The sequence below is a fragment of the Typopeltis vanoorti genome, chromosome 20, assembly GCF_054136105.1.
Source record: "Typopeltis vanoorti isolate ZY-2024b chromosome 20, IOZ_Tvanoo_1.0, whole genome shotgun sequence".
Lineage (NCBI taxonomy): Eukaryota > Metazoa > Arthropoda > Arachnida > Uropygi > Thelyphonidae > Typopeltis > Typopeltis vanoorti.
The window spans coordinates 80,432,067-80,446,329 of record NC_143568.1 but is presented as its reverse complement, the minus strand read 5'-3'; the positions used below and the strand labels follow the sequence as shown (position 1 = coordinate 80,446,329).

Sequence of the window (14,263 nt, the reverse complement as noted above, 5' to 3'; positions counted from 1 at the left end):
ACCCATATAAAGAGGGAAATAAAACTAAATGTGAGAATTACAGAGGAATTTACCTACTGAGAGTTCCTAGTAAGGTTTCTGTAAGCATACTTGACAAATGGCTAAGAAAAATTGTGAAAGGGAAGCTTGGAGATGTACAAGCTGGATTCAGGCCAAATAGGTTGTCACAATCAAATTTTCACTTTAAGACCAATGGTTGAGAAATCATGGAGATATAACAAGGATCTATATTAAGTTTTGTACATCTTATAAAGGCATATGATAAGGTGCCAAGAGAAAAGCTTCGAAATGTTTGTTATATGTTGTAAATGAGATATTACATCGAGCAATATACGATCGTAAGTCAACAGTTAGAATTTGAGATACAGGAAGATGGTTTGATGTTAAATCATGTGTGAGGCAAGGATGTACGTCATCTCAACTGTTATTCATCATTTATCTGGAAAACATTATAAAGAAAGGTGATATTAAACCTGATATCAAAATTGGAGATGATAATCTCAGCTCTTTACTTTATGCAAATATCGTATTTCTGAATTAAACTAGTACACGTCTGCAGGATTCCCTGACTAAATTGGGTAATTGCTGTAAGAAATTTAGTATGAAAATTAACAATAAAAGATAATGAAGATAGGTATGAGCATTGAAAACATCAAATGCATCCTGAATGAAGAACTTGTAAAACGTTTCAGCTACAGAATTTGCACAAGCTGGTATTGTAAGAAGTCAAATGAATAAATTTATATGGAATAAGAAAGAATTTAGTCAAACCAATAACTGGGATAGAAGTGAAATTCTTGATCAAAGACTGGAAACCACAAATATGAGAGTTCTGAGAAAGATTAGGGGAGTGAACAGATGGCATCACTGGCAGTATTAAATTAAAAATGGAGATATTAAGAAAGAACTTGACATTGTTAGCATTTAAGAATGTATAGAGCTGATCTTAGGCCACTTAAACAAAATTGGAGTAGAAAGGTTAGCAAAACAAGTGTTTTTTTGCCAGAATGGCAGAAAAAAGACTCAAAGAAATATAAGATCTGATAATATTGGAGTCTTGACGGATAGCAGATTTATCTGGAGAAAAATGTTTGATAGAAAGTTAGTAGTGATGTAACTTTTTCATGTACTTCCCATGAGGGTACATCTCAGGAAATTTAGGGATGATGATATATTACTCTAGAAAAAGTGTATAGTAATCATCAGAGAATGGAAAAAAAAAAATCATAGAAAACAAAACGAAAGATAAATAAAACAGAAATAAATGTCACTACAAGCACAACAAATTCTTCCAGATGATTTGCCACTCCATTAACCACCACATTTCTGCAATGCCTAAATGAATCACCTAATGAACATTATCAGTTTATAATCCCCCCCCCCCCATAGTTATATTTACTGAGTTATTAATGTATACAGCTGCTGTTTATTATTGGTTAGCTATGTATATTTTGGAAACAAATTTCTTTTCTTCTCCTCATACTTTTTTTTTATGTCTATCATAAATGCAAACATGCATGTCTAGAGTTTGTGTGCCTGTATGTAATTCGCTCCACCCAAGGAACTTATTGGACACACACAAATGAAAATTATTGCTAACTCGTTTGCCAGTAATAAAGTATTTCTATTCACACCTGTTCTCTTGCCCTTATATTTGCCATTCTCATGTGGCTCATTAATGTTTGTTTGGATATTTACACCTTTTAGTAATTTGGAAATTCCTGGTCAGAAGATTGAATTCCCAATGATTATAGTAGAGCTCTCATAGTACCCATTTATAAAAAAAAATGGAATAAAACAATGTGAGAATTACAGAGGAATTTAAGTGTTCCAGGTAAGATTTATGCAACCAAACTTGAAAAGAGATTGAGAAAGATTGTGGAAGAGAGACTTGGAGAAAAACAAGCTGAGTTCAGGCCAAATAGAGGTTGTCAAGATCAGATTTTCACTTTAAGACAAAAAGTTGTGAAATCCTGGGAATATGACAAGCATCTGTGCTTAAGTTTTGTCGATCTGAAAAAGGCATACAACAAGCTGCCCAGAAAAAAGCTTTTCAAAACACTACAATTATATGGCTTTAATGGAACATTATACAGAGCAGTACATAGTCTAGTCAGCAGTTAGAATTGAAGGAATTACAGGAAGATGGTTGGATGTAAAATCAAGGGTAAGACAAGGATGTACATTATCTCCACTCTTATTTATCATCTGTATGGATCACATTATGAAAGAGATATTATATAAAAGAGATCTGATATTAGAATTGGAGATGTCAAACTTAACTCTTTACTTTATTGCAGATAATGTTGCACTCCTAAACACATCTAGTGCAAGTCTTAAGTATAGGATTCACTAACTAAATTGAATAACAACTGTAACAAATTTGGCGTGAAAATCAGCAATAAAAAGACAAAGACTATGAAACTAGTTTTTAGTGAAGATGGCAGGTTAAATCTGGAAATATATAACAGAATAAGCAAAGTTAGTGTGGTGGATAGCCAGCTGAATAAATTTATATGGAATAAGAGAAAAATTAGCCAAAACCAAACTAACAGTATACAAGCCAGTGTTCAAATCAGTTTTAAGTTATGGATCTGAGAATTGGGTTAGAAATAAAGCACTTGATCAAAGACTAGAGACCACAGATATTAGGATTCTGAGAAAAATTATGGAAGTGAACCAATGGTATCGATTTCAGAATCATTAAAAATGAAGATATAGAAAGGACTGGATATTATTACCATTTAAGAATGTGTCAGCAGAGCTAATCTAAGGAGCATTGCCACTTAAATAGAATTGATGAGGAAAGGTTGGCAAAACAGGTGTTTGATGCCAATATGGCAGGAAAGAGATTTAAAGTCAGACCAAAGTCTAGGTAGATTGATTCGGTCAGAAGTTCTATCACAAAACATTTCTGAACATGATCCCCACATTGCCCTAAAGAAATATAAATTAAGCCTTGCTGAACATGAAATTTGTTTAATCCTAGCCATAATATTTTGTCCCATAATGCTAATCCTCCATATAGAAGCTCCAACAAGTTTGAACATTTTTTCAAGAAAGGATAAGTTTTTCTTGACATACAGATCTCATTTTCAGTAATGGCCTTACTCTATGAAAAAAAAAGGGGGGGGGGTATTAAAAATTATATTTCTAAATTTATATATACATATATAAGCATGTAGACATTGCTGCTTCGTGAGTATGTGACTAAGAATTTATTAAGGCAGAATACCGGAATAAGATAACATTTATTTTAATCGACAACACAAAGTTTCATGCTAATTGCACAGAATTTCTTCAGGTGTAAACATACAAACTTCTAAACAAAACAGTATGGGCTAACAACGGTGACAACTATTATGCAGTTATAGAAGAGACTGTTATTATTTATGTTATTTTAAAATATTTCTAATTGTATATTGCATTTCTTAGAATGTTGTACATTCATGTGCATGTAATGTATTCAGATATGTTGATACTTGGGTTAATATTTAGTTGTTTAGAACCTGATGCCATTTTCAAACACTCCCAGATTTTTTTCTTTGTTATATCATAGCAACAGTGTAATAATTCCGATTTATCCCAGAATATTTGATATCTCATTTGTGAAAAGTCTTGTGAGCCAGCTGGAGAGAGAACATGTGATGACAAAACTGAAGTTCACTCCTATGGTATTCAATATCTCAAATGTGTTATCAGTACATTGTTCAATTGATTTTTCTGTCTGTCCATTGTAAGATGACTGGCAATCCATAGCTGATAAACACCTAGAAGTGAACTATGTCACTTCTAGGTGTTTTCTGGATCGGATTAGTGATCTGATCTTGATAAAGGGGCAAATACTACTTTGATTTGATATTCCTTAAGTATTTTTACTAGTTTTGTGGAAATGGAGCTAATATATGGAATTATGAAGAATCCTCTGTTTTATTCATTGGAAATTTCTCTAATCTCATGTCGTTTGAGTAGTCTGGAGGTGATGTGGTCATTATAGCCATTTTGAAGGAAAGTGCTTTTTAAATGTTGAATTTCTTTAACTAGTTCATTCTTGTCAGTTGGTTCTTGATCCTAGTGTGGAAATAATACCCAATTTTTGAGGTCTGTAATGATGGGAAGAGGATATTAAATTATTTAAGGAATTTACAAAGTATACTGGAATATTAATTAAAAGAAACTTTAATAGATACTTCCTATATTTCAGCAATGTCACATTGCCATCTTCATGGGAACATACAACTATGACATGTGCATGCAGGCACTACAAAAAACAAATGAGGCAGAAGAGAGAAAACTACTGTTGTTCCTGGAGTCCTAAAGGGGCTCCCCCTAGTGGGCTAGGCTAATTCTAGGGTGAATGAAGTATGTTTATTGACACAATGCTATGATCTGTTTTGTACTTGACATATAGGTGGACTAAGGATGGATCATCCTGTTCCCATTTTCTAAAGCCCAAACATTGTATACTTTCAGATTACCAATAAACAGGATGATAGCCTTGCACTGTGTGATGAAAATAAAAACATCCATGCCACAGTAGATTTGAACCCAAGGACTGCTAGTTGGAGAATGGCAGTACTATCCACTGAGCCCTAGCAATCATAAACAATTTATAACAATGGCACAAATAAGGTTTTGAGAATATTGTGTACCAAACATGCTTATGAATTTTTAAACTTGTGGGATAAATTAGAAATAAGGACAGAAATGATTCCATGGTAATTATGTATACATCAGTAATGATGGACCCAGTTAGCTGGCTAAAACTAATATGATCACTAAATAACTTAAGAAATTCACAACGTATACTGGATTATAAATTAAAATAAACTTTAATATATACTTCCTCTATTTCGACAACGTCACGTTGCCATCTTCATGGGAACATAAGATTAAGACACGTGCATGCAGGCACTAAAAACAAAAAATGAGGTCGAAGTGAGGAAACTACTGTTTTTCCTAAAGTCCTGATGGTGTCCCCTAGCGGGCTATATTAGGTATTCTTGGCCGTTGGGCTGGAGTTCTCAAGATGTACGTCTTCCAAATTTGTTGAGGTTTGGCATGTTTCTTAGAGCTGAGGCTTATTCTATGAATAGTCTTTCAAATTTATACTTGCTGCGGTGGCTTTCTTCCGCCATATTCTGTGGTGTGTATCCAGGCCAAGAATACCTAATATAGCCTGCTAGGGGGCACCATCAGGACTTTAGGAAAAACAATAGTTTCCTCGCTTCGACCTCATTTGCCGTTTTTAGTGCCTGCGTGCACGTCTTAATCTTATGTTCCCACGAAGATGGCAACGTGACATTGCCAAAATATAGGAATTATATATTAAAGTTTATTTTAATTTATATTCCAGTATACATTGTGAATTCCTTAAGTTATTTAGTAATCATGTGCAACCAACGTATAAGCCTTTCTACGAGTAAAATTAATATCTGTTACATCTCCATAAAATAATAAAATCAATAAATAAAAATAATTGTAGAACAGTTGTGCTTGTTGCAGTTGGAAGAGAATGTCAAGGGATGAGCAAGATATGTTGGGTTTAAACACACACAAAGAGGAAGAAGAAAGAAAGAAAGAAATCATGATTCGAAAGACTGACTTGAGGAGTGTAACTCTAATATATGTACTGATGTATTGAAGTAAAAATGAGGTTCTCTGCTTCAAATTAGTAATTAGAGATATTAAACTTCAGGTTACAAGCATTTCTGACACTTAGCTCAATGAATATATTCTTGAAAGAGTACACAATGGGAATTGTAATGTTAGATATGACCAGAAAGAATATTATTCCTCAAAAAAGAGGACCTAATTATGCAATGGACAAATGATTAAATACATAGTGAGTTATCTTACTTTATGTGATGGCTCCACTCGCCAATATAATATTCACTGAGAGAATGAAACAGTTTTGCATAGAATAAATATATTTTTAATATTAATTTGTGGCAGCTTCTTATATTTGCTTAAAGCTACTCTTCAGAAGTCATTTAAATGTTATGAATCCAAGTTAAGCACAGAGAGAGAGAGAGAGAGAGAGAGAGAAGCGATGATATGAAAGTAACAATTGGAATTTAAGAGTTTATTTTCATGGTATCAAAAAAAAAAAAAAAAAAAAAAAATTGACAGCAAATAATGGGTGTTAAATTTTAATGGAAGGGCAGATACATAGGATGTTTTGCATAACATAGTATTAATGTTTATTTTTAGTATGTCTTTAAACATACTAAAAAAATGTATTTAAATATTGACTGGCATTGGTTGGCTGAGTAGGCAAAGAAAGACTATAAAAACTTGGGAAAGAACATAGATCAGAAAAATCATCTGATAAATCTAATAATTGCAAACAACTGTCATGTTTAACCTCATTGTTAATTAATTTGTGCTCATTTAGCTAGTAAATCTGAGTATGCTCCTAAAAGTATATGAAATAAGTAAAAAATTAAAATAAGTAGTAAAAATAATTTGAAAGAACATGCAGTATAACAGAGGTATGTGAGAATTTCTTCTTATGTGCTTTTGTAGTTGAAATAACTTGCAGTTTTTTAGAAGTACCTTTCTTGTAATTAAAAATATGAGTTAAATTAAAAATTCTATTGCACTTGGCAGAGCCTGACCCTTGTCTTAGGCATAATGAATTTAGAGTGGGGATTGAGGTGGTAAGGGTAAAGAATATACAGAATAGATCATCATCATAACACTGATTAGGGGTATAGACCATATTGGTCTGTTTCGGTCTCATTATCCATCCAGTATCCTTTTTTTGAGGTCTACCCTGACTTTTCTTTTCAATTGGCTTATATTTTAGTATTTGTTTAGGATGTCAGGTGTTGGCCATTCGGTTTACATGTTCAATCCATTTTTGTTTATAATTGTTTAGTGTTTCTTCTATTGATTTTGTTTTTAGTTCTTTTAAAATGTCTTCATTCCTTTTTTGATGTAATAATGTGTATTTTGCAGTTCTTCTCATAAATCTCATTTCACTTGTTTTTATTCTTTGTTTATCTTGTTTGTTTATTGCCCAAATTTCACTGCCATATAATAATGTGGGCACTGCTAAAGTATTGTATATTTTCAAGCGTGTTTCTTTTTGTACTATAATTGGATTGAGTGTTCTATTTATCAGGCCTATAATCTGTAAAATTTCGAAGTTTTTAATTTTGTCTTTTTCTCCTTCATATGATATTTCACATCCAAGATAACTGAAAGTATTTATCTGTTCTATTATTTTATTATTAATAACTATTTTGCTTCTAACTGGAGTTTGACCACAAAATGCCATTGTTTTAGTTTTATCTATGGAAATTTTCATTCCAAACTGTTCTACTATGTTTAAATTATATATTGCTCTTTGCAAATTGTCGTCCTTATCTGATATTATTACCTGATCATCTGCAAATAATGGTGTATTTATTTTGTTATTCTGGGAAATTTTTATACCTTGATTGTTTAAGGTGTTCCACTGTATTAATATTTCATTAATGTAAATATTGAAAAGTGTTGGAGACAGAGGTCTTACTCCATGGTTTATAGATTGTTTTTCAGTCAACTTTTATTTTTATTTCATTATCTTTATATATATTCAATATTGCATATAGTGAAATATTAGGTATATATATTCTTTGTAATATATCAAACAGTTTATATCTTTTTACTTTGTCAAATGCTTTTTTGTAATCTTTAAACAAAAGATGAGTTTCCAAATTAAATTCTCTTCTTTTTTTCTATAAGTAGTTTTAAACAGAAAGCTGCATCCATTGTAGAGTGTCCTTTTTTAAATAGAATATTCCTAACAGAATAGATCTCAAACTTAAATAATTTTAAGCATGAATTAGAAAGTGAAGGGTGGAAGGTTGGTTAAATAATAGCTATTGATGAATGATTGACATGTAATTAGACATTATATTGACAAAGTATCATCATCATCAGATGATGATACTTTGAAAATAAATATGTATCCTCAAGGGGTGTACATGATACAGTGATGGTACTAAGTGAAAAGTTTATATTATTACTAACTTATCATCAGTTCCTTTCCAGATTATTCTGTTAATTTCTCAGCTCTCCAATATTGTCATTTCTTATATTTTAACCTTCAAATGCACTTATAACTGCATCAATCTATCTAGATCTTGGTTTTTTTCCTGGTATCCTCACATTAAATACTTGTTTTGCTAATCTTTCCATTCTCATTCTTCTGTTTAAGTGATCATACTACCTGAGATTAGCTCGGCCAACCAACACACATTCCTGAATACTAGCAATGATCAAGATCCTTGATTCTAATGATTTTGCCACATGTGCCATCTGTTTATGCGTTAATTTTTATCAGAACTCATATCTGTAGTCTATACTCTCTGATCGACAGTTCTACTTCTAATCTTATCCTCACCACCTCTGACATCAATAAGTTGAAATTGGTTTAAACACTGTCTTATATACAGCTAGTTTAGTGTTTTGCATAATTTCTTCCTTATTTCATATAAACTAATCCCTATCATACTAGTTTTGCTAATTCTGTTGTCAGTTTTCATACATTTCATAATTAATTTTCACTAAAACTTGTGCCTAAAATAGCTGAAATTGTTTTTCTTGTTCTATAGGTGTCCTACTTATAGAATGCATCAAGAATGTTTTCCTCAATGTCTGCTACTGACTTTCAGTTTTCAAACTCTCTCATATTTCTAGAATAATATTTGCATATTTAAATCCAGAGTTTGTGCCTATATGATTCATTTATATCCTGCTTAAATCTTAAGTGATCATCACTTCCAGTTTCAAATGCCCTGCATATTCTTCTGTCCTAAACATTGTGAAGATATCACTATTAACAATATGCAGTAAAACTTTTCCTGATAGTTTTTTTGTGTATTCTAAAATGCAAAATATTAGATTAGATTAGATTAGGCCGAGCTAATCTAATATCAATTTATTTTTTATGTGAAAAAAAAATTCAAAGTCAGATTATATAAAAAAAAGTAAAAATTGAAATATTTCCAAGTTAATCGAACCATGTTCCAGAGGAATTATGGTTATAATTATGAAAGTGAAAATGATATAGTGCATTGTATTTTTACCATGCCTAGACATCTATCTATGAAATATTTTAAGTGTTAATATTCCTGCTTGCCATTAATTTCTAGCCAAAGAAATTGGATCTCAAACAGTATGGCCATCTAACTGATGCAATTGGTCGTTTAAATCTTACACAAAAACCAGGAGCCACTTTGCCAAAAGTTGGGCTTCTTCATGCCCCACTAGCTACACCAGAAGCAGTGGATATTGGTACTGAATATGCCCAAGTAAAGGTGTGTGTTTGCAGTTTGTAAAAATTATTAATAAATCATATTTAATTGATCTCTGATAATTCAATCGTATTTCATACATCCATAATTAACAATAGTTATATTTTTCAGGATATGTTTTGAATACTTGGATATTTGCAGTATCCTTAATACTTAGAACAAAATATTTTGTTCTCATGATATTCTTTTTGTACTTGAAAATATTTACATTTTTTAACACGTTCGCTGCCAACTACCAATATACTCGTATGTTGATTACCACCGGCTTCGAGATTATTCGTACTGACCTTGAAAGAGTGAAAGCGCTTGCCGTGTGGTAACAAACTATGCCCGAGGAGCGTGGCAGCGAACTTGTTAACTTCACTTGAGAAAGAAACCTATGTTGTAGTCTCTAGCTCAGCAATATACACTTGCAAATCTTTTTGGCTTACACAAAATACAAGAAGTTGTTTTTTACAAATAATTTGTACAGTCACATCTGATCATGCATGTCTTTTAAATGTATATGCTATGCTGTTCTACTTTAAAATTTGTTTAATTATACTTGCAATGCTATTTATTTACTTATCTCGCTGTTTATTTTTATCTTGGATACTGCTGCAACTTTTACAATATGACCTTAGTTTCTTTTCAGTAATAAACCTCAAACTTTCCTACTTATCTGCCTATCACTTATAATTTTTGCATACAAGCAGAGAGAGACATTGTCAGTCTTATCGTTTATTAAACTTGTCTTTCTGTGACTGATAATGGTAAAGCACAATAATATGATAATGAAATAAATGGCATGGGAAACTATGTTTATTTGTTTTGCAGCCATTAATCAGTCATCAGAAAACAGCAGCGTTTTGAAGGAGAGATTAATGTTATGTTCTTCCTGTTTGCTTGTGAGGAAAGTTGTGCACATACATTATGCTTCTAGTCTCATATAATTTTATTCCCCATTTTGAGCTGAGGATATTTTGATGTCTAAAAGATTATTCTTAAATAATTGTCTTCCTAGGAGGTATTGACATGTGATTATGGAGAAGAAAAGACATGGCTAGAATGATATCCATCCAGGTCAAAGCATTTCTTTTGAAAGATCTGAATTTTTATTTGAAATCTCAAAACAATAATGAATCCCCAAAATTAGTTGTACAGTAATTATAGTTAATTAAACTTATTAATTATAGTTCTTGAAATTCTATAAATTAAAGATGCCAAGAAATTTATATTCTTAGTTTAATCCTTTATCCAAGTGTAAGCAAACAAAGTTTGCACATGAAGTAACTTCACAACTGGATAATATGTATATAAAGGCTAATGACTTCACATAACTTGCCTTAGTATCCCATAATGTAAAGCACACATCTTTAAAGACATGTATAATGCTATACATTATGAGAAGGGTCACTACCCAGACCAGTTTCGACTTTTATTGTGAGGTATTTAAGATCCTTTAGGATCACTACTAAACTCATTACTCCTGACCTGAATCACTCCAGGACAGGAAACTAAGCAGTGGTTCCACTCAGTGACACTCATAAACCTACCACTGAGTGGAATTTCTTTTTTACCCCAGGAAGTAAGCAAACCTAGTGACAAGCATTAATAAATGTCATCAGTGGGAGCCAGACCAGAAGTGATACCAAGGTTGAAGTATTAACAGTCATATTTTCATATACAAGTGACTAAAAGGTGTCTCACCTTATTACTAAAATACTCTGGATTAGAGATAGGTGTTGAAAGTTTTTCCACTTGGTTATACATATTTGTTATATTATAATTAAAGATGCCAGGATATTATATTCTTGGTTTAATCCTTTCTCCAAGTGTAGAAGTAACTTCACGTTGCCCAGTTGTGAAGTTACTTCATGAACAAACTTTGTGCATGAAGTAACTTCTTTAATTTATGGTGCAACCAGGTAGAAAAACTTTCAACATCTTGAAATTCTATTTCAAAAATCTATAGCTGAAAAATATAGACTGAAGTTTAAAGTTAAATAACTGAGAACTCTGATTTGCCTGTTAAAATGCAAATAGGAATTTCAGAATCCTTGACCATTGCTTCTAATCCAGTTTGCAATTCTCTCCATCCAATGGTTTACTCTCTTATCAGAGTATTTTAATATATCAGTCTTATACGCAATTTGCTGAAACCCATAATGCATTGGTACGACGTGTAAGCAAAGTTTAGGGGAAGAAGGAACTTATATAATCTTGAAGAATTGAAGAAGACTATTCCATATAGTAGAGGCAGGTAGAATAAATGAACAGGAGAAGCAAATTCTGCTGATTTACAGTCAGACTAACAAGTTGTTGAGCAGTTGCTGCTCTTGTTTTTAACAGACTTATTGGAAAGTGGTAGGATGATGGACATCACTTCAGTGGAACATCATCCATAAAGTACCTCTTGAAAAGCCAAAGCAAAAACGTACCTTTTAAAATAGTAGTATAAGTGAATCGATTAGTGAAGGATCATCATTTTAAAGTACTAACACTTAGATGCTGAATGAACAAAGAAGGAACTGCTTAACTCAGCCTAAAATTATTGGTGAGTTTATTGCTAAATTGTGTGTGAAATTAACTAAACAAAAGTCATAAGAGATTTCGTAAAAATATAGGAAATAAATACTGTGAATGTTTTCTAGGCTACCAAGCTTAGAAATGGAGAAAAGAGCACCACGAAAAGGAATTAGAGATCATAAGGGTAATATGAAAATCTGAAGAAAGGATATTCTGGATGTTTGGAATAATCCAGAAAATCATCTTCCACCTAGAGTAATCAACTTCATCTGGTAGATGATGTTCATTTTATTTGGGATTTGCTTAAGATTAGAACATGACCTTTTCTTTGAAGTGAAGATAACTGGCAGTTGTAGATGCTGTCATGTAATTTGAATTTTTCACTGCCCTGTTAATGGAATTGCACACAGTGATTGTTTGGAATTTAAAAAAAAATAAATAAATAACAATTTTAGACATAAGATTATATTCAGATAAATATAAATCCTATGGGAATAAATTGAAAAAGGGATTGTTGAAGCAGCTCCCAAATTTAAAGCACCAAACAGAAACAGGTTCAGAGTCAATACTGTGAAGAGAAGAAACATGTGAAAGTAATTTCTGCCCTGAAATAAGATTTGCAAAGGCATCTCATGTATTTTAAAGCAAATTGAACTGACTTGTCAGTCTGTGTCTTTTCCATTTTGAGATATAAGTGTTGATAGTTATTAGCTGCAGTGGTAAAAGAATTCCATAAAGATGTATCTTTTGTGTAACTTAAGTTTATTACCTTGAAGAAAGGCTTGATTTTGAAAGGTGTTGTTAAACAAAGAAATTTCTGGCCTTTCTAAGAAATGCATTTTCATTTGGTAAGAAATGCTCACTGAGTGAAAGCTTTGTTTTCATCAGTGTACATTTTTGAGTCATTATTTTTAAATATGAACTTCAGTAGCAACCTCACAGATAACTATCTGGACTGCTGTATATGTCTTGGTGTGAAAATTACTCACCAGACATTTACAAGAAATAGTGCGAGCGTGACTGCCAATTTCTCAAAGTAACTACTTTTATACGATAGTACTATTACTTTTATTTTCTTAGGTAGATCTTCAGAATCCACTGCTGGATGGAAGCCTAAGATCACTCATGAAAATCTGACAATATCATCAATCCAACAATTTTTTGATCAGAGTCTTTCTCATTTTTCTTCATGTGAGATCCAGTCCATACTTCTTTGAAGACAAGATCAGTTGATCATCTTCAAGCAATAAGCACAGCCCATTGCCACTTGAGATGTATCACTCTTTCTATGATGTCAGAGACTTAGGTTTGATTTGATTTGTCATCATCCATGAATTTTTTTTTTTTTTGATCCAGTCTGATGATACCAAACATACTTCTTTCTATGCTAAATTGTGTTGTTCTTAATTTTTGAATTTCCTTTGCATTTAGTGTTTCTGATTCACAGTTATATGTCAATATAGGAAGAATACATTTGTTAAAAACTTTTTAGGCATAATAGTAATTGGTATTTGAACATTGACTGTAATTTTCCACCCAAGCATTTAACATCTTTTAATTTCTTCCATGATAATTTGATTAGTTAATATCTGTTTTCCTAAGTATATTTCATCATTAATGATTTTTATTATCACATAACTTGGGTATTTCTTGGTTTATCTTTAAGCCAGCCTTTTTCCAGATTTGGAATTTATGGATGCGAGTGTAATTCACGTGCAATTGAAGTAAATATAAGTATGTCATCTGCAAAGCGTAACTGGCTTAAATAGCTTCCATTTATCTTCAAACATTTTTTGTTTCCCATTCAAGAAGTTTGAATAGCTTGGATATAGTGTGACCTTATCTTACACCTCTGTATTTCCACTGTGGATATTTTTCCATTAAAATGAATTGTTCTCATCGCATTTGCATATACTTTTGATTTGTTACACTTGTTTTTGTAGTGTTTATTATAGTAAATTTATTTTCACCTTTTATGATGTTGATGAAGAAAGTAGCAGGCTGTTCTCTTGATGGCACTGAGATTTGATGTCAGTAGATGTGATATGAAGGTACAATATAGCTCCAGTATTATAATGATTTGTATAGCTTGAATATGGTACTGTGCAATATTTGTACCTTCTTGGTGTGGAAATAAATTAGCTGCTAAGGTAGCATTCCTAGTGAAACCTATATTCCAATGTTGCCAAATCAGAAATGATTGGATGTGCTGGGAAATTTATTATGTTATCTATTACAGTTATAATAGCATTATGAAAGTGTAAAAATTGATTTGATTAGGCATCAAACAATAATAGAACAGTCTAGAAGAAATTTACTGATATAGAACTAATAATGAAACTTTGTATTAAGCTATCAAGGGCCATATGGAATAATTGATAGTTCACTTCAAAAAATGGCACTGATGACGTGTGTGTGTGTGTGTGTGTGTGTGTGTGTGTGTGTGT

General features: G+C 32.0%; 1 protein-coding gene across 11 annotated transcripts in view; it reads left to right on the top strand.

Moving 5' to 3' along the window:
• The window catches only part of RhoGAPp190 (Rho GTPase-activating protein 190), a 723,033-nt gene that overhangs the window by 470,812 nt on the left and 237,958 nt on the right, over positions 1–14,263 (top strand). For all 11 annotated transcript variants that reach the window (XM_090410500.1, XM_090410505.1, XM_090410503.1 and 8 more), the window contains one exon: positions 9,147–9,311. In XM_090410500.1, coding sequence (XP_090266626.1) covers positions 9,147–9,311 — 165 coding nt within the window. The remainder of the gene's footprint in view (positions 1–9,146; positions 9,312–14,263) is intronic.